The sequence below is a fragment of the Lontra canadensis genome, unplaced genomic scaffold, assembly GCF_010015895.1.
Source record: "Lontra canadensis isolate GAN:19392208 unplaced genomic scaffold, GSC_riverotter_1.0 scaffold25, whole genome shotgun sequence".
Taxonomy (NCBI): Eukaryota; Metazoa; Chordata; class Mammalia; order Carnivora; family Mustelidae; genus Lontra; species Lontra canadensis.
Genome location: NW_022631019.1, coordinates 3,708,954 through 3,729,772, shown reverse-complemented (window position 1 = coordinate 3,729,772; position 20,819 = coordinate 3,708,954). Strand labels below are relative to the sequence as shown.

Sequence of the window (20,819 nt, the reverse complement as noted above, 5' to 3'; positions counted from 1 at the left end):
CTGAATGGAGAGGTCACAGCGGCCTCTGTCACGACCAAGGGCAGGGCGGGGCCCTGGATGCTCCCAGAGGATGGGGGCTGCGGAGGGGAGCTCCCCTCGTGTCCCCCAGAGCCGGAAGTAGACACGGAAAGCCCTGTTTGTATCCACCCCAGTTCTCAAACCCGCCCGGTGTCAGGCAGGGGAGCCTCACCCCCGCGACACGATCAATTCTTCCCAGTACTCGGAAAAGTTTTTGAGAAATAAAAATCTGCCGGTGACAGCCTTCCCACCACTCCCACGCCAGGCGGTTTCCGTCCACGGGGACGTTGTGGTTTTTAAAACAGACTTGGCCTCCAGCTGAAAAATTTCGAACTGTCTCGCAGCTTTGCAGGGGGAAGGGCTACTCGTCAGATCCTTCACTGACCCATACAGTGCTTGCAAGTCCCACGGCCAAGGGCAGGGCGGGAAGTAGGGCTGAAGAACAAGTGTGTCCAGAAACGAAGCAGCAACCTTGACCCCTGGAAGTCCCGTGTCTCCCCAGGTGGCCGGCTCCTCATCTGCCGAGATGGGGGTGGGGGCTGGGGTCCCCGAGACAGCAGGGGGTGGGAGAGCCCAAGGAAGGAAGAAGGCAGGCTTTGTTCCCAAAGCTCCCCCACCACATGGCACGGGCCCTTTCTCCTGCTGAGAGCTGCCCCTGTTTGGGGGCGTCACTTCCCACCCACCCTGGGTCCTCGGGCGCCCCTCTGGCCGAGGGCCCCTCTTTCAGTAGAGAGCTAAGATAGCCGGGGCTTCTGGGATGCTGGTGTCAGGGGTTCACCCAGGACCCCTGAAAAATCACACGTCAGCTTCCAGGCCTGCAGGCCAGTCCTGCCCTCTCCTTCCTTCCAAGATCAGGGACTGGGCTCCTCTCTGCCTCTCCTCAGGAGGAGGGCTGGCAGGGAAGCCTGGACACCCGCCCTGACGCCCGGGGACCGCCAACAGGCCGCGGGGGTTTGAATGCCAACACCACCCAAGGCGAAGGAGACCCGCCCCGTCAGAAGGCTTAGGGGCCCCAGGAAGGGATCCACCTACATCCCAGGCTCCCTGCTGGCTGTCCTTGTCACGCTCTTTAGGAACACCCTGAGGGGATGCTGGTGACCAGCCAGCATCACATGGCTCTCTCCAGCCAAGGCTTGGGCCTACATGCCTGAGAGGGAAGTGGGGGACTCCCCTGTCCACTAGCCCGGCTGCCTGTCCATCCCGGGAGCATAGCTCTCTCCTGCACCGCCCCTTCCGTGCAGAGATGGGAGTCCCCCAAGGGCCTGGGGGGACCGGCCACCAGGGCAGGAGCCTGCGAGAGCTGGAGGCTGGCATGAGAGAGAAGGGGTCCCAGGGCAGCGGCCGGCGGGGGTGCAGCCCACACCCGAAGCACGGCACTCTGTGCTGCTGTGCCCTTGTCGGTGACCCCAGGAACAGGGACAACTAGGGACAACATTCTTCCCCTCAATATTTAATGCCGTTGAACAGAAGCGGGCCCGAATCCATCCAGCCACTGTCAGAACCCACAGTACCTACTGTCTCATCACAAATAATACATGGGAGGGGTCAGGTGGCAGTGCCAGTTGGCAGGCAGGAGCCCGTCCACTGTGGGCTGTAGCCTGGCTCCCGGGGAGACCATGGCCTGCCCTTGGTGTGGGGTCCTGGGCAGGCCATTAGCTTTGGGGCAGGCAGAGACCAGACATGGCCAGGGGCTGCTCCAGGTCTCGAAGTTTTGGCAGCTCGCAGAGGTATTGTTCAAGGAAAGAAATGACTCCGTTTTGATGGAGGGCTCGGGCTGCACGGCAAGGGTGGGGGGAGCGGCCGGTGGCTCAGCCCGTCCAGGGGACGCGAGCACCACGCGCGGCCACGATGCTCATGGTGGAGACGGCTGTGACGGGACAGCTTGCTTCTGGTGGGTTTTGCTTCTGCTTGAGGCTGGAGCTTAGCAAATGTGCCCCATGAAGTTAAGACTTGTTGGAAGCCATATGTTCCGGGGTCCCTGATGTTTGCTCCGTGGGCCCCCGGTCTCTCCAACCCTCTCCCAGACCATCCAGGGTCAAGGTTTCAGGCGCTGATCACAGCATCCCCAAATCAAGAGGAGCCCTGGCAGACAGACAGCCGCCCCCCCACCCCACCCCGAGGATCATGGCAGTGCAAGGCGGGGGTGGGGCGGGTGGGCACGGGTCATGCACGGGGGTGGGGGGGCAGGGGAGGAATGAAATGACAGGCGGGCCAGGCAGGGGCAGGGGCTCCACACCGCTTTGCTTTTCCTTCACTTGCAAGATGTTCTCATAGGGCGCTTATGTTTCCTTTATGCATTTTATGGAGAAGTTTGTCTTGGGGGGCAAGAGAGTGGCGTAAATAAAACCACCGTCTCATAAAATGCAGGTCGGACACGGAGTCAATAGTCAGGCTAAGGGCACTGTGTACCTTCTATGATGAATGTCCTTGACTTGGAGGAACTAAATGGGTCCCCTGGTGATAAAGAAAGATTTAGAGAGACCAGAGTTTATAGCTGCGGGAACACTGAGAGGCGCAGTATGACAGAGGGCGGGGAGGGAAGCACAACTCTCCTTCACGGAGTACTCGTTTCATCAAAAACAAAACAAAACAAAACCCCCCAAAAACCAAAGCACACACACCAAACCGAACCAACCCCCGCACCGCACACACGTATATATACACGCACGCGTGCGCGGTATATATAGAGACACAGATGAAGGAAAGATAACTTGAACACAACCTAATTTTCCAAATCCCTGAAGCAGCAAAGCACAAATGAGTCTGAAGCAGGAAGTGGGGGGAGTGGGGGGGCATGGGGGACTGCGGAGCTGGCAGGACTGGGGAGAATAAATAAGGGCCAAAGAAATCCAAACTGCTTTTCCAAGCGCGGCACATTTTTTTTTTTCCTCCTCTAAGTAACAATTTATTCCCCAGAGCGAAAGACCCCGCAGAACGGGAATGTGACTGAAAGGAACACAGCATTGCAAAGAGCCATCATCTCGTGACTTCGTTTAGCTGCAGAATATGAACAGCTGAGAGGAGAGAACATTGCACACAGTTCTAAACCCAGGCGGGGGCACGGGGAGCAGGCGTGGACCCAAAGCCAGGACGGGGCGGGCGTGAGCCTAGAGGCGCCAGGGCGCACCTCTGGGCAGTGAGGGCCCTCCTCGGCCCCCCCCACCACCTCGGCTGAGCTCACCCCGCCCCCGCCCGCCCCCACCAGCTGCCTGCGACCAGCAGCCTGGGTGCCCTGCAGGGCCTGGCGGTAGCAGCCTTCAGAGAGAACCTACCTTCCATGGGCGTGTTGGGGTCTGGGCGGTTGGCAAACACCACGTCCACATACTCCAACTGCAGCCGCTCCAGGGAGGCCTTCAGACCTGGGGGAGGGGACAGAGGGGACCATCACCGTCAGCAGGAGGAGGGAGTCGAGGCCCGTGGCGCCAGGAGCTGTCGGACTGTGTGGGGACATGTGTGGGCACCTGATGTGCCCCACCTGAGCGAAAAAAAAGCCAGGACTGAAGGGGGCCCACACCCCAAAGCTGGTGGTGGTTGGGTCTGTCGGCCAAATGCTCTGTGACTGAATGAAGGGGTGGACTCCCAGTCCCCCAGGTAGCCCATGGGGTGACAGGGAGAGCTGGGTCATCCCACACGGAGGGGAAGCTGTGCCTGTGTCCCCGCACCAGTGAGCCCTTAGCAACAGGGCAAAACAGGGCTGCAGAGTCAAGGCCTGGGGCTGGGGGTGGGGAGCACAGCCTCCTCATCATTTAATTTAAAAAAAAAGAGAACTTATTTGAGGGAGAGAAAGCCAGAGAGAGCATGAGCAGGGGGAGTGGCAGAGGGAGAAGCAAGCTCCCTGCTGAGCAGGGAGCCAGATGTGGGACTCGATCCCAGGATCCTGGGATGGTGACCTGAGCCGAAGGCAGACGCCCAACCGACTGAGCCCCCCAGGCGTCCCTTATCATTTGATTTTTAGAGGAGGGAGTGTATTACCTTGATGGAAATGAGCACAGATGGAAAAAGCACGAAGACAATATAATCACAGGATAAGCCAGACAGCATGCCAGACCCCCACCCCCCCATCTCTCCTCTCTCAATAGTCCTGTGTTCAGAGTGCCGGGCTCTGTCGGACATGCCCCTCCTGGGTTCTTCCCAATTCTCCAAAACCCCAGAGGTGGGCACTCTTCCTACACCCATTCTACAGATGTTGCCACAGGGGCTTGGGGAAGCGAGGTCCCCTGCTCAGGATCCCCAGTCAGCACAGGGCCCAGCCCCGCTTGCAGCCCAGGCCTGTCTTGTCTTCTCCAAGGCATCACTGCCCATCTGAGGGCACCTGAGATCCTGCTCTCGTGCTGCGGAGCCTGGGTAGAAGGAGAGGGTCGGCCCCCGAGCATGGGGTGCATTGGTGGTGGGGTGGGGACACCTGGCTTTCTTCACTCGTGCACCGGCAGGAGGATGCCGGGGGTGTGGGGGGCCGTGTGGGGCCAGAGCCCCCCCCCTCACCTTCTATGATGTGCTTCCTGGAAAGGCCTCTCTCGGTCTCTGCTCTGAAAAACAGGACAACAGCGTGTGTGATGTTGCAAGCGGTTTTGGGGAAAATGTTTATGATGCAATGTTAGGCAAAAAAAGTAGGTCAGTGCATGCCACGTGCAGTCTGATTCCACTTGGGGGATTAGCCAAAGGATGTGCTCGCTCAGGCTGGGAGAAGGGCCGGGGCTGCCTGGAGGTCGGGGCAGAGGGTCGCCACAGGGGAGGAGGAGGTGATTCAATTCTTCCTTCTGTTTCCCTTGGATTTTTTTGTTTTTTAATTAAGAATCAGGCCCATTTAGAATTCCTATGAAGCCGATTTTGTCCAGCCCTAGAGAGAATGCGGGCCCAGCCCCGGGAAACTGGCAGGGGTGGTCTGTGGTCAGGGAGGGTGGAAGAGTTTAGACAGTTCGTGAATTTCCTGTGTTTTCCAGAATGTTTAGGATGTTACCTTTGTCATCAGAAAAAATAACAAATCCACAAAAGTAAAAATAACCAACACGGTCTGAGTAAAAGGCAACTCAGCCAAAGCTGCTTTTCTGGAAGGTGGGCTCAATAGGGACGGGCACCAGCCAGGGGAGACGGCTGCACGCTCGCTCCCAGGAGCCCCCAGATCCTGACCCCAGCCCGGAGCATCGCCTGCCACTGCACCTACTTTCCTCCCCAGAAGATCTTGGTGGTGATGACCAGGCTGGACCGTCTGTGGAACAGAAGAGAAAGGGTGTTACCGGGCGCGGCTGCGGTGGGGGGTGTCACCTGCGTTCGGAGGCTCTGGAGCACCCTTCTCCTCTGGGAGCTTGGGGTGGGACGCAGGTACCTCTCAATCGTTCCATGTTTGGGGTGTGCGAGCCCAGGGTCCTGGGGCTCCCAGTCGAGCCCCGAGACAAGCCACAGATGCAACTAACTCACCGTGGAACCCAGAGTCCGGCAGTGGGGGCCAGGAGAGGGTGGTGTCTGGTGCAGGGGAGCCCCAGCGGGAGATGCACCAGGGGAGGTGCAGACGGACCTGGTCTGGGGGACGGAAGCCCCCGCCACCCAGGCCCCGGCTCCAGTGGGTTTTGTCTGAGAGGAAGCAGGTGCAGGCAGCGCACTGCCAGGAGGTCGGGGAGGGGCTGCTGTGGACAGAGGGGACGGACGGACGGAGGGGCTCTGGTGAGGATGGAAGGAGGCAGTGAGGGGCCCGAGCAGTCTGGTTGTCCCCCCACAGGTCAAAGACAGGCTTCCAGAAAGCGCTGTGTGACACAGCCTTGGAGGGGGACACTGAGGGAAGGACTGCTGGGTGGGGCAGGACCCTGGGTGAGAGGGAGTCGGGGTCTGGGTGATGGAAAGTCCGGAGGGAACGGAATGGATTCAGGTCTCCTGCAGGAAACCCTCAGGAGCCACGTGGTGACACCTGTCTGGTCCTGGTGCAATGGGTGGCCATAATGATGGCCCCTCCAGGCCCCAGGTGGTCGAGATCCTTCCCAAAGAGGGGGGTGCCAATGTGCTTTCCTCCCGTGGGGGCAGGGGGGCTGCTCTGAAGCTGTGTTCCCCTTGGGCTGCAACTGCAGGCGGTGGGGGTGGGGGCTTGTGACCTAACGTGTGTCTCCCTGTGTGCTCCCCTAAGACAGAATCGGGGCATTCAGTAACATGAGCCATTTCCGTTAGTTACGGAGTCAGGAGGAATTTGTTCTGTGATGAATTAGAGCCGAGAAGAAACAAAGTACTTTGCTGGGGCAAGAAGAGGGGTGTCAGTCATCTGTGCCCAGAGGCTGAGGAGTGGGGGCCGGGCCCAGCTTTACAACGCCTCTGTTGTCCCTGAAAATAAAGACACGTGGGCTCCAGGGGGGTCCCAAAGTGCGGGCAAGGGCCCAGCCCAGTCTGTCCCAAAGGGTGGGAATCCTGCCTGACCAGGGACCTCAGGCTTCTGAGCTGCTTGGGGGCCGGTGGGGGCACCTGGTGGGGGGCTGTGGTGACCAGTCAGGGGGCTGCCCCTCCCCAGGTGAGTGTGATGTCCAGCCTTGAGCTGGTGTCTTACAGACTCGGGTCCCTGAGCCCTAGGACAGCCCTGCAGAGAGCTCAGACGTGGTCCCTCTCCAGTCAGGGACAGTGAGAATGTGTAGATTCCAAGCCCAGAGAAGGACTGTCCCTCTGTTCAGCAGCTGTACCCTCTGCTTCCCCCAGGCCACCCGGGAAGTGCTCATCTCTTTTGGCTGAACACATGTCAGTGTGCGACCCGGGACCCTGGCCCTCTGGATCCCTGCTGGACCAGAGGTGGAGGGCAGAGGCGGAGCGGGCAGAGCAGGGCACAAGGGCCTCGGCTCGACTTCCCTCTGCAGCACAGACTCCTCTGGTCTTGCAGAACTCAGGCCGGCACCCCACTGACGGACCCGGCAGAAGCTTCCCACCTCACCACAGCCCCACACGGTGCAAATACGCTCTCCCTGTGCAGGGAGCACGGGGCTGCCTCCTTTCTGGAACATTCTCCCCTTCCTGGTGAGAAAATTCCTGACACTTCCAGGCTTTAGAAGGACTGGCTGGCTGCCCAAGGGTCACCGAGGGCAGCCCTGAGCCCCCTGGTGCCAAAGAGGCAAGAACGGCAGCGGGACCTGAGCCGACGCTCGCGCAGGAACCGGTGCGCATCGGCCCCTCGCGGCGCCCCCTTCCCTCCCAGCGGCCTCCTTTGGGCTTTCCCTGTGTGCACCCCGGACATGGACCCAGACAGAACAGGGTAATTACCTCCATCCCTTCTTCTTGATGATGTTTCCTAATACCACTTCAGCCCTGCAAAAAAGACCGAGACGTGGGGATTTCATTAGAGCATGACCGAGACATTCAACCTCGCCCCACCGTGACAGCCGGCCACGTGGTCCCCTCCGTGAGGATGCCACTGAGGCCAGAGGGCCAGGCTGCTAACAAGGCTCGTCTTGGCTTGCGCACTTCACTCCAGAAAGAGGAGAGAGTCTGCGGGAGGCTGTCGGTCCCCATGAAGGCGGCCGCGGGCGGTGACCCTTCGGGCGCCTGAGTGGAAGTCGCTCCCGCTCTTCAGAGAAGGAAGGAGCTGATGTCCGGCTTGGCAAGGCCAGCGCCATCCCATTCCCAAGTGTCCGGGCCAGGGGCTGAATTTCCCGCAGGGCGCGTGCGTGTGTGCGTACGCGCGCGTGCATTCACGTGTGTGGGCACGTGCGTCGCTCTCGTGTCTTGCTTTCGGACAGTAGAGGGACAGATGCCGCGCGGCCTGCTCTCCGTCCTTTCTGGCGTCGCTCTGGCCCTGCCCCAGGCTCGGGCTCGCGGGGTCTCGGGCGGGCTGCCCCAGCCCTGCTTGGCACTGCGGGGCTGGATTAACTCTGAAGCACTTTCTGCTTGTAGCACAATGTCTCTGAGCAAAAGCAACAGACGGAGAACGATCCGTACCCAGCGCTACATCCCGGTCGGGAAAGTGCCTGAGTCGTGCGTTCAGGACTAATGGGCTCGAATTTGCAAGCTGTTTGGCGCACACTGTGAACGCTCTTGGTCTGTGGCCAAGATGTGCAGAAATTCACTCAGCCCCGGGCCTCTTCCTTTGATTCCTCGGTCCCTCGTTTGTGGGACAAACAGATGGGAAAAGGAGGAAGGGAGAAAAGCCAGTGGTGGTCCTGGGGGTGATGGGAGCTGGAGGAGAGCAGCTAATCCCAGCCTGTGGCTTGTGGCTAGGAATTCCCGTGGCCCTGAAATCTGGTGAGCCTGACATCTGCGGGGGAGGAGCGGGGCACAGGAACCCCGTGGCTCTCTGCTAAGTGCCGGATTAGCGTTAGCGCCAGCAGCAGGGGGTTCAGCAGAATGGGCACTTGGCACTTGGGGGAGCAAGAGACACAGCGCCCAGCCCACCGGCCCCTGGAGCTGCCCGACAGCCCCCTGCCCAGAGCCTTCCTGCCCGTCCCTTGGGGCACAGTGCCCAGCCTCCTCCATGGGTGACTGCTGGCACCGAGGCATGGCTGGGGGTGGGTAGCCGGTCCAGCTCCGGGCTGGCCTGAGAAGGAGCCGCTGGGGCCCCAGAAGGAGTGGAGGGCGGGATGAGGGCCATGGGCGCCAGGGGCAACACCACCCCCCGGGAAGCCGCTCTCGGAGTCCTCGACAGCAGGTGCCCCAAGGCTGCCTATTGCTGATAAGTCAGCCCTGGGTGTCCAGTTAATCAGGGGGCACAGAGAGTGTGGAGTGTGTGGTTGGTGTGCATGGGCTGGGCCCTTGGGGGCCAGAGGCGGTGGCACGGAGTGGCTTCCTGCACGCTCTCATGGGCAGTGGGGCCGAAGCACGGGCTGGGGTGCAGAGCCCGGGGAGCGCCTGTGCGCTTGGCAGGGCTGTTCTACCTCTGATCCTCCGGCTTTAGTTCATCTGTCTGGAAAGCGTCTCACTTTCCTGGGAAGAGGCCGCCAGGACGGAGCGCTGGGAGGGGCCGGCGCATCCGGAGGGGCTGAGGGCTGCCGACGGGGGCTGGAGGAGATCTTGGGGCTCCCCGGGGAGGTCCCCAGAGCCGTTAGGTCCTCAGACCCTGGGTAGGGACTGGACAGCACGTCCAGCTGGCTTCCCATTCTCAGGGCTCTGGGCCCTATTGCAGGCTGCAGGTAATGACCCAGAGCCTTCGAGGCAGGTGCTAGCCCCGGGGCCACCGTGCACAGCCGGCCGGGCTGCAGCCAAGCCAGCTGATGGGAACTTGGCTCGGCCCAGGCAGGAGGGGCCGGAGGGAGGATGAACAGAGAGCCAACAAATGACTTCACAAACAAAAGCTGACTTTTGGAAACCCGATGCAGGAGAGTGGATGATTTGATTACCGCTAGTCTTTAAAATTGGAGCCAGCAGCCTTGGCTGAAGAGGGCTTTTACATAATTGAGGAGGGAAGTTCACTGCCAAGATGGGAGTGCTTCCTGCAGGGCTAGGTTGGCCAGACTCTGCTCTCTGCAGCTTGAGAGGCCTCACGGTACCATTAACACATGAGTATGTCAGACTCGCGGGGCTGGCTGCAGGAGAGCCCGGGACCGCAGCCTGATCTGGCTCTTGCCCAGCCTGGCATCTGAGGCACCAGAGGGACTGTGGTCATCTCGGGGTTTGGACACACGGGGAGTTTAGCGAGTGGCCAGTGTCCAGGCGTCCTATAATTTTGGCCCCAGGAAAACAACACCTTCTAAGGCCATTCTGAGTTTAAAAAAGCAGGCAGAGTGTGAGGCACGTTTGTGGGCGCTTGGGACCGGGGACCAAAGCACTGGTTCTTCCCAGGGAAGCTGTGGCCCGCACCACATCGTCTCCACGAGAAAAGACACGTACTTGCCAGCTGCGTAGACTTCTGCGGTATCGAAGAGGTTGATGCCATTGTCATAGGCCAAGGTCATTAGCTGCTCTGCCATCTGAAACGAGAAAACCAGAGCCGCTGTGGGCAGCACAGGCTCGCCAGGCCGGGTGTGGGGAAGCTCCAGGTCATCATCTCGTGGCCTGGGGCGCCTCCTGTGTGTGCAGGCCGTGCCCTCCGGGGCTCCCCTTGTCCTCTCCTGCCATGGGACAGGCATGGAGGCAGCCCTTAGGAGCGGACTCATAGGGAGGAAAGAAGACAAAATGAATGAAGGAACAGCCCCTGGGCTGTGAGTTTCCTGCGAGCAGGGACCCCGTCTCTTGGGTCATCACAAAGCTTAGCCCCTATACTGGGTTGAACACAGCCCCCAACAGAGGTGCAACAGATCCTGGAGAACGAATCCTTTCTTAAAGCTATGGCTGGAGTGTGTCCTCTGGCTGTTTGCTGCACCCCTGCCCCCCAAATCCTTCCCAGCAGCCATACCAGGACGAAAAGATTATTGTTTGCAGATGGAGAAACTGCCGCGCTCAGCGAGCACTCTGGCCTCGGCTGGCTGCGTCTCCAGCCGGGCAGGCAGAGGCTGACGCCCGATGCCCGAGGGGCACGCGCCTGTCACCAGAGTTAGCTGGTTTCCCAGATGCGTTTGTGCCCCACCAGCAATGACGCCCTGGTAGTGGGGGTGAGGCTCGAGCCGCTGGGGGTGGGGGGTGGGCAAGCAACCCCGCCACAAAACAGCCCCTCCAGGATGCGGCAGAGATCTCTGCTTGTCCTCTGGATGGTGCCCCTTTGAGAGAGAGTCACAGATGCAAACTACCCCCACCGCTTCTCAAAGCTCAGCTCAGAGCGCCAAGCCTCCCTCCCCAGCTACCCGCAGTCGGGTGAGTCACACTTAACAACCCTCACAAACGGTGGGACGAGAAACCAGCCCTGTTTGGCATCGTGGAAAGTTCTCTCCATACCAAACTCAGAAGCCCCCTGGGCCAGGCAGGTATGGAGAGTGAGGCTGCTGGCCTGTGGGGACAATGGGGTGGGGGGGACTGATGCTCATTTGCGGCCCCTGGGAAGGCGGCTCACCGTGGCTACATCTTATGCTTTTTCAAGAGAAGCTAGAGACCAGGGTATTTGAGGTGGTAAAAATCTCCCGATTTTTCAAATGCTGGCAGTGAACCCCAAAGATTTCTGATACCGAGCAGGCCAGGGTGCACCCCATTAGTTAGTGGCTGTCATTTGAGTCAGAAAGCCCAGGGCGGAAGAAAGGACATTGGTGGAGGAATTTTCTGGATCCACAGGGCTGGTTGGCTCCAGTGGAGCTCAAGTGTAATCATGTTTCAGGTGCAACCATGACCCTCCAGGGAGCCGGCTCCCCCCTTCCCCTGCATCTCTCTGCATCCTGGGGCCCCTTTCCTCCCCTCCAAACCTCCAGGCACACCAGCTTCCTTCTCCGGGTCATCTCTGTCTTCAACCTGACTTTTTAGGGATGTGTCCCACCAAGCCCCCGGCCTCTGCCTGGAGAGCACCCCATGCTGGGGCCCTAGCCAGGGTACACAGACAACGCAGGGGTGCCCACTGCCTCCTGGGGAGGGCTCTGAGCAGAGGTGACTCAGCACCACGGCTTTTAGCCTCACAATTCAGACCCTGCATCTCTCCCCCCACGCCCGCCTTGCTCACCCGGAGAACGGCGCGCTACAGGGGATCTGAGCTTTGCTCTTCCCACTTCCACTACATCTAGGAAACCAACCCATGTTAGTTCATAGAAATCTGCTTCGTTCTTTTTCAAAAAAATTATATACAATTTAAAAAGTGTGGTAAGGCATGCATACCTAAAATTGACTCTTTTAACCATTTTCATGTGTGCCCTTCTGTGGCATGAAGGACAGGCATGTTGTGCAGCCCTCACCCGCGCTGGCCTCCAGAACGCCCCCACCTCCCCAAACAGAAGCTTGGTCCCCACGAGGCACCAGCTTTCCACTCTTCCCTGTCCTAGCCCCCGGCGCCCGCCCATCTGCTTCTAGAAGGCCTGGGGGGTGTCCTCCAGCGTCTGTCTTTCTGTGATGGGGTGGCTTGCTGAACTGAACGGGGTGCCTTCAGGGTTCCTGCATGCTGGAGGGTGTGCGAGCGTTTCTGGGGCTGGGTCTGGAGGGTGGGCAGGGGTCTGTCCGGCAGGAAGTGGGGGGCAGGCGGAGGAGCAGGAGTTGTAGGCAGGGAGGCTGGGGTGTGCGGAGGAGGGCGGCGTGCCGTGCTCGCCCGTCCTGTGCTCCGGTCCAGCACCCGGGCACCCTTCTTCACTCGTCTTTCTCCTACTCCAGCATCGGCACCTTTGGCCAGTCCTGCCAGCTCCTCCTGGAAGCTGACCCAGAGTCAGACCCTCCCGCCCCCCACCAAGTGGTCCGAGCCAGAGTGCCCTCGGTGGCGTTTCTGTGGTAGCCCCTCTCTCTGCTCTGTCCTTGACCCCAGCACCCTGCACAGGGCCAAGGGTGGCCCGCGGACCAGCACCAGCCATGCCGGGTCCCCGGCTCTGCCGCAGGCCTGGCCCAGCAGAACCTACATGTTAACTGGCCTTCCAGGGGATTCGTGCATACGTTCCAATCTGAGGAGAGCCCCCCATCCTTGGGGGACTGCCGTCCTCCGTGGAGGAGCCAGAGTGAGCCTCTTGAGTGAAGTCAGGTCAAATTTCCACTGCGACTTCTATGGCACAGACGATCAAAGCCAAGGTCCCCACCAGATCTGCTCCCTCACCTCTGCCCCCATCTCTCAACCTGGGGCTTCTCCTGCGGCCTCCTCCTCTGGCCTGGACTGCTCTCTCTCTGAGTCATCACGTGCTCACTCGTCTCCCCCTTCCCTGACCGTCCTGCATAAACGGGAGTCTGCACCTCAGGCCTGCTTTTCCCTGTGCCCGTGTTCTCTGTGTTTGATTAAATAAGGGCTCCTGGAACCTGTGAGCGGTCTCTTGGGTAGAAAAAGGATCTCTGTGGATGTGACTGCATGAAGGGTCTTGAGGTGGGAGACAATCCTGGATTATCAGGTGGGCCCTGAACGCTACCACGGGTGTCCTTAGAGGAGGGAGGCAGACACTGGAGCGAGGTGGCCACCAGAAGCTAGAGGGGCGTGGGAGAAGTCAGTCTCCTCCCCAGAGGCTCCCCTGGGAGTGCGACCCTACTGACACCTTGATTTCAGCTCTGTGGTCCTGACTTTGGACTTCTGACCTCCAGGCCTGTGAGAAAATAAATGTCTCTCGCTCTAAAACCACACAGATGGTGGTCGTTTGCTAATGCAGCCACTGGACACTTCTAGCCCTCGGAGGTAAGGTGTGCTTACTGTTTGTCCCCCCCAGAGACACAGCAGCCCGTGGCGGGGACGGCACTCGGCAGGGGCTGAGCAGCTGTGAGCTGAGCGGACACCGTCCTTGGCTGACTCTACTGGCCGGTGCTGTGAGGCCGGCCAGGCTGGAAAGATCAGCAGGCTGGGTGTAGAGGATACCCATCCCCATCTCACCTGTCGCTTAACCAGAAAGATGGAAACACCCCAACGACACCAGGCCAGTGAGAAAAGAGAGTGAGGGGAGGGAATTTTCCAGGCTGTGTTTTTTATTTTACTATTCTGCTCTGATTTTGTATCATTCCTCTCCCATGCTTTTCTTTAAAGGTTTATTTATTTATTTTAGAGGCAGGATGTGGAGAGAGAGTGTGTGCGTGCACACGCGTGAGTGGGGGCAGAGGGAGAGAGAGAATCTCAAGCAGACTCCTGGCTGAGCACGGAGCCTGATGTGAGGCTCGATCTCTCGACCCTGAGATTGTGACGGAGCCCAAATCGAGGGTCTGATGCTCAGCTGACTGAAACGCCCAGGTGCCCTCTCTTGCAGATTTTCCTACGTGAATATATGCTTTTTCCCTGTAAGACTGTGTCTCTCACATACAGACCAGTGTTGGTGCTGTTTGCCACACGCTGGCTCCTGGGTCTGTCCCCATGTGATTCTGTAAGACGTGAGTCCCAGAGACTTATGCTCTGTGGATGAGTCCTACTTTACGGGACGGAGCCTTTATACTGAGACTGTCTGGATTTTTCCAACGTCAGAGTCAGAGTCCCGAAACTAAAGGCAGGAGGGACTTCAGGAGACATGCGGGCCTCTTCCCTGCCGTCCCTACTTGGGAGCCAGGGGAATCCATCCCACCCCTGAGCTGGGAGCTGGCCGTGGGCTCTGAGGCAGGTGCCGGGTGCCATTCCCCGATCACGAGTCTCCAGGTAAGACCGCAGGCACCTGTTTCATCTCTGGGGCTCTAATTCCTCCAAATAGGGTAACGGCACCTGCCTCCCTAGGTTGATACAGGGTCGAGTGTCACCGTAAATGTAAAGTTTGTAACTACCACCCTTGTTAGATTTCCGATGCCCAGGCTGTTCTGAGCACATGGTCCGAGAAGGAGTTTTTTCCTTGAGCTGCCAGTGAGGTCACAGAAAGGGCATTGGATTAGAACTTGGAAACCTGACTCTGACCAGGTTACATAATTAGCTACACCCTTGGCTACATAATTAGCTAACACCGTCTGCTTCCTCCGAGGGCCGGTTCTGCTCTGCCCGGCCCCCAAGAACTCTGTCCCCAAGGCCACAGCCCCACAGACATCTGCAGACAGAGGACAGGCAACGGCAGACTTTCTCTGTAAAGGACCCAAGAGAACACGCTTTCATCTCTGCAGGCCGGACAGTCTCTGCAGCAACTTCTAACGGGAAAGTGGCCCAGACTGTATGCAAATGAATGGGCATGGCTGCCTGCCAATAAAACTTTATTTGTAAAAAACGGGTTGTGGAATTCATAGAGGCAGAGAGTAGAGTAGAGGTTACCAGGGGCTGGGGAGTTCTTCCCTCACGGTTACAGTTTTGTTTGCGGTGATGAAAACTTCCGGAGGCCGACCATGGTGATGGTTGCCCAGCAGAGAGAACGTGCTGCATACCACGGGATTGTGCACTTAAAAATGGGTAATATGGTAAATTTAATGTTACGCATATTTTAACCACAACGAAAATGGTGAAAATAGCCAATTGTATGTCTCAAATATTTGATTAAAAGTAAAAACAAAAAAAAATAAAAGAAAAAAACTCGGCCGGGGGCCAGATTTGGCCTGTGGGTCGCTGCTCACGGACATCTGCAGGGTCCTGCCACGGGACCCCCTCCTTTGCCACATGAAATCTACCCAGTCCTCATTTCTGCGTCTCCCTGGCATCGCGGTGTCTTGCTCTAAAACCAGGACTGTGTTTCTGGGTTCCTTAAGGCCACCCACCTTCTTCTGGACACGGGCTTAGCAAGGAACATGGTGCTCCCAATGGTGCACCCATCGGGGATGCCCGGGGGGCTCGTGGTCTCCCCAGTGTAGGTCAGCACACAGGTTCCTCTGTAGCTCAGGATGGCCCTTGATTCCCTGTGGTTCCAACCCCACTAGCTCAGACTGGGCAGGCAGCCAGCTAAAGAAAAAGACGTGGCCACTCTTCATCTGAACCGTGGCAAGGTGGGCCCCTCCTCCCTGACGTACTGATTTTTCTGGACAATAACTGTAGGATTTAATGTGAAAATTCCGCTTGCTCTTTCACTCAATCCTTTTCACCTGCCAGGACCTCTGAGAACCCCGAATCTGTCATGCATTGTAGCTGCTGTCCTCCCAGCTTTGTGTCATCAAGAAATGACTTCTAGTATATTCATATGAGTCACTGTCTATGTGATGGAGACGCGGCAGGGGCCGGAGCCTGCAGGGCGGTCGCTGGGTCATTCCTCAATACTCTTCGGGTGCAAGGCATCCGTTGGTGACAAAAATCGCCTAAGCTGGACGCTTAACACCCAGCCACTTCTCTGGGTCTTTCTCACAAGGACATCGTGCATGGGGTAGCGAGTGCCATTTGGAAATGAAGTCACCCCCCCACCCAGCAAAAGGGGAAGAGACGAGTCAGACATAGTGATTTTGGGTGAATCACACGGGCTCCGGGGCTCCAACCTTCTATGCTAAGTACTTGCCACTAATCCGGTGGCTAAAGGCAAAGCAATTTCCCGAACCTCAAAAACTCCTTTCCCCTGAGACCGTCCAGAGCTAGAGCCTCAAAACAAGGGCAAGGCGCTCTACAGCCGGCTGCTGTCATGAAAGGAAAAAGGGATAAAAGCGCAAATGAAATACATTTAGATTTTGACAGAAGCAAAGCTTTTCCTTTGGAAACTTGACTGGGCAATCACAGCGAACGAGGTCTCAGATGAGCGCACTTATTAATTTTTAAATGCAACCTTCCCGAGAGTAAGCAGGGCAGACGTGAGGACAGCTCCGCGGGCAGATGTCCAGGGGTCTCGGAGCAGATGTCACTGCCCTCCCTTCCCAGAGAATCACTCTGCTGCCCAGAAGTGCGCCCAGCCTTGGGGTGCGCAGGCCCCTCCCCAACAGACTCTGGGGGCACCTGCTCACAGCGAGCAGAGAGGAGCCCCAGCGAGCGCCCTGGGCTGGCGGGCTGGCGGGCTGGCGAGCACAGGCTGAATGACAGTGAGGGGAAATGGGGGGGCGCGGGGGCTGGGTATTCGCAGACTCTGCTTTCCAAACAACCCCAGCAGGGGCTGAAGTGGCAGATCCCGGTCGGTACTCTGCCTGAGCAGCTTAGAAAGACGCGCAGCTGTGTACTTGGGAGAAGAGGGGCCCCTGGATTTTCCCGGCTAGCGGGGGACTGGGTGCTATGCAGGTGAGGAACCCGAGATTCTGGGCCTTTTGGGGATCACAGACGCCCCAAGGCACCCAGCTGCGAAGGGCAGGCACCGGATTTGGCATCTTTTAACGCTGCCGTGGCTCCCCTCACCCTTCCTGCTGCCCCAGAGGGCCACGGCACCCTTGAGTGGCGGCCACTGTGAGCGCCGGCCCAGTGGTTCATGCGGCGGACTCAACCAGGTGCCCACCGTGGCCAGCCTCTGCTGGGACCTGCGGCCTGTGGGAGCCCCGTCTTACCTCATCGGTGATCTGGCCTCCGAAGGTCACCCATGTTCCTGGAAGGAGACACATGGGCTCAAGTCAGAGAACCTCTCCAGGGAGCTTGCCACCCCGCCCCCACACCCAGGGTGCTCGGCCCTCAGGTTGCAGGGCCTGGGGGACAGCCACAGGCCACCATGCCACTCGCTCTGCAGTGAGCACGTCCCCAGCACGTGGGGACACTAGGCCTTCAGGGCAAGTCTCCCTCTCTTGGGGACACCAAACCGGGGGACAGGAAGTGCCCGGAGCAGGCAGAGGACTGCAGGTCTTTGAAATGCTTGTTGGGGCTCAAGCCGATGGGCTCCTACTCTGGTGACCTGCCCCAGGGAGCAGGACGAGGAATGCCCCCCGTGAAAACGGGGCAGTCTGACAGCCATGCCCTCGTGCTTGCTGGGCAGCACATGTGTGTGTGTGCGTGTGTACCTGTGTCTGTGTTCAGGGGTGTGTCGGGAGCATACTGTGGGTACCAGGGAGGGGGAGGGACAGTGTATTCTGGGAACAGAGCTCACATCTGGGGAAAGCCTAGATAAAAGGGCACAAGCCATCTGCCCTCTATGAGGACTCAGTCTTGCAAAGAGAGAAGATGCTCTCCGGACACACCTGGGGCCAGGGGCCTTCTCTGATTTTCTGGTGTGAGGCAGGGGTCTGTGCGTGCACAAGGCCTCTGGTGCTCCCCTCGCCTCCCCTATCCCTCTCCTGAGGCACCCCCCAACCTCCTGGTTGCTGTGGCAACTGAGCCTCACCATCCCCCTAATCCTGGCTCCCAACCCTCCCCCCAGGGCTGGCCCCTTCAGCCCTCCCAAAGCCCCAGCCTCCCGGGATGGCATTGGACCAAGGGAGCCCCCACACTCACCGAGCCCCAGGCAGGAGACCCGCAGGCCCGACTTGCCCAAGTTCCTGGAAAACAAACTTGGTGTAAGTTCTTGGTGACAGGGACAGGACCTGCCAGCCAAGCACAGCCCTGCCCCCTCTGCTGTTCCCAAAGCCCAACCCCCAGCTTGAACCCCCCCTCCAGTCAATGTATCTTTTGAGACTCTGAAGGCAAGGGGTCATCTGGAGAGAGGCCTGTGGCTCACCGGCCTTTAGGCATAAAGAGCCAACTGTCCGTCCCCCCGCCTGCCATGCCCACGCCAGAGCATGGCCACATGGCCAGGCCACGCTGGTGACCACAGTGGGGCCTGGAGAGCCTCCTCGAAAGAGATCAGGGGAATGCGATGATTGAGGCCTGGTGGTACCCGGTCATCACGGGCCTGCCGAGGTACCTGCCGGATGAAGATCCCAGGGTCCACGTGAAGGGGCCACAGCCATTACTCATGTCCTTAGGAGGTCACGGAGGGTGGCCGTGCTCTGCTGAGGATTGGGATGGCCACCTGTCCTGGCCTGTTTGTCCTGGCACAGGCTGGCTGGGGCCCACAGGAGCAGCCACAGGCCGGAAGGTCTTCAAGCATCACGTCCTCTAACTCCCACTGCTCTGTGGGTCAGGGCCTTCCTTTCCCCACATTCCCATTTTACACAAGAGCACACTGGACCTGCCCAGGAGCCGAGGGGCCAGGAGTCCACTGGGCTCCCCACCACGATGGCGCGCGCCTTTCCCCATTCACGGTGGATGCAGGATGTGAGCTGCTCACATGGTGAGGTCCATGGGCAGGGTGGGATCCGCTCCCCTCGGGGCACACCCGCGGCCAGCGTCCTGGTCCTGGGACCAGCCCAGGCTGCAGCACCCAGCCAGGCAGTGGAAAGTCAGGGAGTTGTGACAGACTCAGAGGGTGAACCCCAGCCTCCTTCCCTGAGGGCTTCAGCGTTTCCCTGTGTCCTCAGTGTCTCTACCCAAACCCGGCCCCCTCGGACCCTCTGAAGCCTTGGTTTCCTGCTTCCCAGACCCCAGGACCCTGCCCATGTCACAGGCGGTCACAAGGGGTGGGGAGGGGATGTAACAAACTTGTAAACGGTTTGAGTCACCAAATTTTAAAATAGTTCTAGAAGGCCCAGGTTTCTTCTCAAATTTCCCATTGAAACCGTCCCGGCTGCCAGCCCACTGTTCCTGCAGGGAGCGATGGAATTTTCCCTACGCAAGTTCAGAACAGCTGCTGGTACCTGTCAGGGAGGGGAGCCACTCGAGCAGAGGCTCTGAAGCCACAGCTGAAACCCTGGGTGCATGATGTCACCTGCTGCCTCAGTGTACCCCTCTGCAGAACGGGCTCCCAGGGCTGGCCGCAAGGGTGAAACGAGGTAACAGGTGACCAGGTGTCACAGGACGCTGACCCTGCCTTTTCCTCACGTGAGAAGCAACAGACAAATCAAAGAGCTTTGCAAAGCTACTGAGTTAAAAAAACGGAAGCCTTCCCTGTTCTTCTCCCCTAAAAATCAGTGAAATAATCTGACGGTGCCCTCAGCCCACGGCTCCTATGATCCGACCCAGAGCAACTTGGGTTTGCGGCTGCCGGAAAGGAAGGCGATATGTTACCATGTTGTAAGCGTGCACAGTGCTATCGCCTCTCTACAAGCCTGTGGGAACATACTCAGAACATTCCTGATTTATCTTCTGATTTGCCATGAGAGTTAAAATACACCGTGCACGAAATGTAAGGGCTGAGCAGTCGAAGACAGGACTTAAAGCTTTTCTGATGAACTTCGAATCACGCTTGAATTGATCTTGCTTCTAAGCAGAAAGTTAATTTGTGTTTTGTTGTCTATACATAAACTGGAATTAAAAAGTCGTGTTTTTTAATAAAAGGAAGAAAGGCGCCACCGTATCATCTATTGATCGTGCATCGGGCCAGGCCTGCTCAACAGTGCAGGTGATTGTCCCCCCGTTAGCTAGAAAGTAGCTGTGGCCAAAAATCAGAGCCTTCCTTGCAAGCAGCCTGGAAGAAACAAGGGATCCAAGATTCTGATCAGTAGTTCCTCACTGCTCGGGGTCACAGCCCCTTTGAGAAACGATAAAGGCTGTGGACCCATTCCCTGGAAATGCGCAGGACACAAAGACCACTGGACCCTGTGTGCAATGCCCGGGCACTCCCAGGGCCTCGGGCAGCTGGTCTCCATAAATGCAGGTGCTGGAAGGGAGGCTGAGTTCCCGACTCGGCAAAACTCCCACTAGTGACCGTGGGAAGGAGTTTCCTGGCCAGGCTCTGCGGAAGGCTGCATTTTAGGTACATCCTCCTGAAAATCCCTTTCACCAGTGTGGAACCAGATGCGTGCACACGCTGAGTGTTTGGGGAGGGGGATGAGTGGCTTTAGCAACAGACAGATGAGAGCACAGAACTGCGCTCGCCTGGGTCTGTAGCTGAAAGGGGCGCCTGGCACCCCTTGCCCACCAGAGTGGGCCAGGACCCAGGGCATTCAGCTCTCCAGCTGCTTCCCCGCCCACTGCCCACAGGAGTAATTTAACAAAACTAGGGCACCGCGTGATGCTGTAATTACCCCGCTCAAGTTGTCTCCCCGATAAAATGACGGTATTAGTTCTGCCATCCACTGGCAGTCCTCGGGAGAAGGAATGAGAAGGGACAGGGTATCTCCAGGCAAAATGCTTTATAAATACGGCTGCTCAGTGCGGGTGGGGAGCGCCACCAAGTCCGCCTCTTCTGGACCGGGGCTGGGGACACGCTGCCCCTTGAAACCCCCTTGAGACTCGAACATTGAACATCGTCTCCTATAGTTTTCTCCCCTAATTTGGTCGACCTAATGACAAAGTAGTTGGCTAACTCTCTAAACCCAAGCGATGCTGGCCTCCATGGATTGCCTCATATCTCTCCTGTCATCTGGAAAAACGCTAAGGAGGACTCGTGGGTTTAACCTCTGCCGGAGGATAGCGCCGATGCCCAGGATATTAGCCACCAGGTGCCCTCACCCCTTGACACTGCACTGTGGACCCCAGGAATTACTGACCCTTTAAAAAGAGTCCAAGGCCTTTAAATTCAGCCAAGTGGTGGAGGACAACACGTTGAGCCGGTGACAGAGCAACGTGGTTCTAATGAGCTTGTGGGAGGAGTGTGGGAGATGGGGTGTTTGCGGGG

The 20,819-nt window shown here is 58.4% G+C and overlaps 1 protein-coding gene across 7 annotated transcripts in view; it reads right to left on the bottom strand.

Annotated features, from left to right (window-relative positions):
• KCNAB2 (potassium voltage-gated channel subfamily A regulatory beta subunit 2) overlaps positions 1 to 20,819 on the bottom strand; it is a 78,381-nt gene that overhangs the window by 5,662 nt on the left and 51,900 nt on the right. For 5 of the 7 annotated variants that reach the window (XM_032863252.1, XM_032863251.1, XM_032863250.1 and 2 more), the window contains 7 exons: positions 17,657 to 17,700; positions 16,783 to 16,820; positions 9,802 to 9,881; positions 7,243 to 7,287; positions 5,180 to 5,224; positions 4,501 to 4,544; positions 3,291 to 3,377 (listed from right to left, as the gene is read on the bottom strand). In XM_032863252.1, coding sequence (XP_032719143.1) covers positions 3,291 to 3,377; positions 4,501 to 4,544; positions 5,180 to 5,224; positions 7,243 to 7,287; positions 9,802 to 9,881; positions 16,783 to 16,820; positions 17,657 to 17,700 — 383 coding nt within the window. Of the gene's footprint in view, positions 1 to 2,427; positions 2,473 to 3,290; positions 3,378 to 4,500; positions 4,545 to 5,179; positions 5,225 to 7,242; positions 7,288 to 9,801; positions 9,882 to 16,782; positions 16,821 to 17,656; positions 17,701 to 20,819 lie in introns of all 7 variants that reach the window. The other 2 variants (XM_032863254.1, XM_032863249.1) reach the window with 2 other exon arrangements.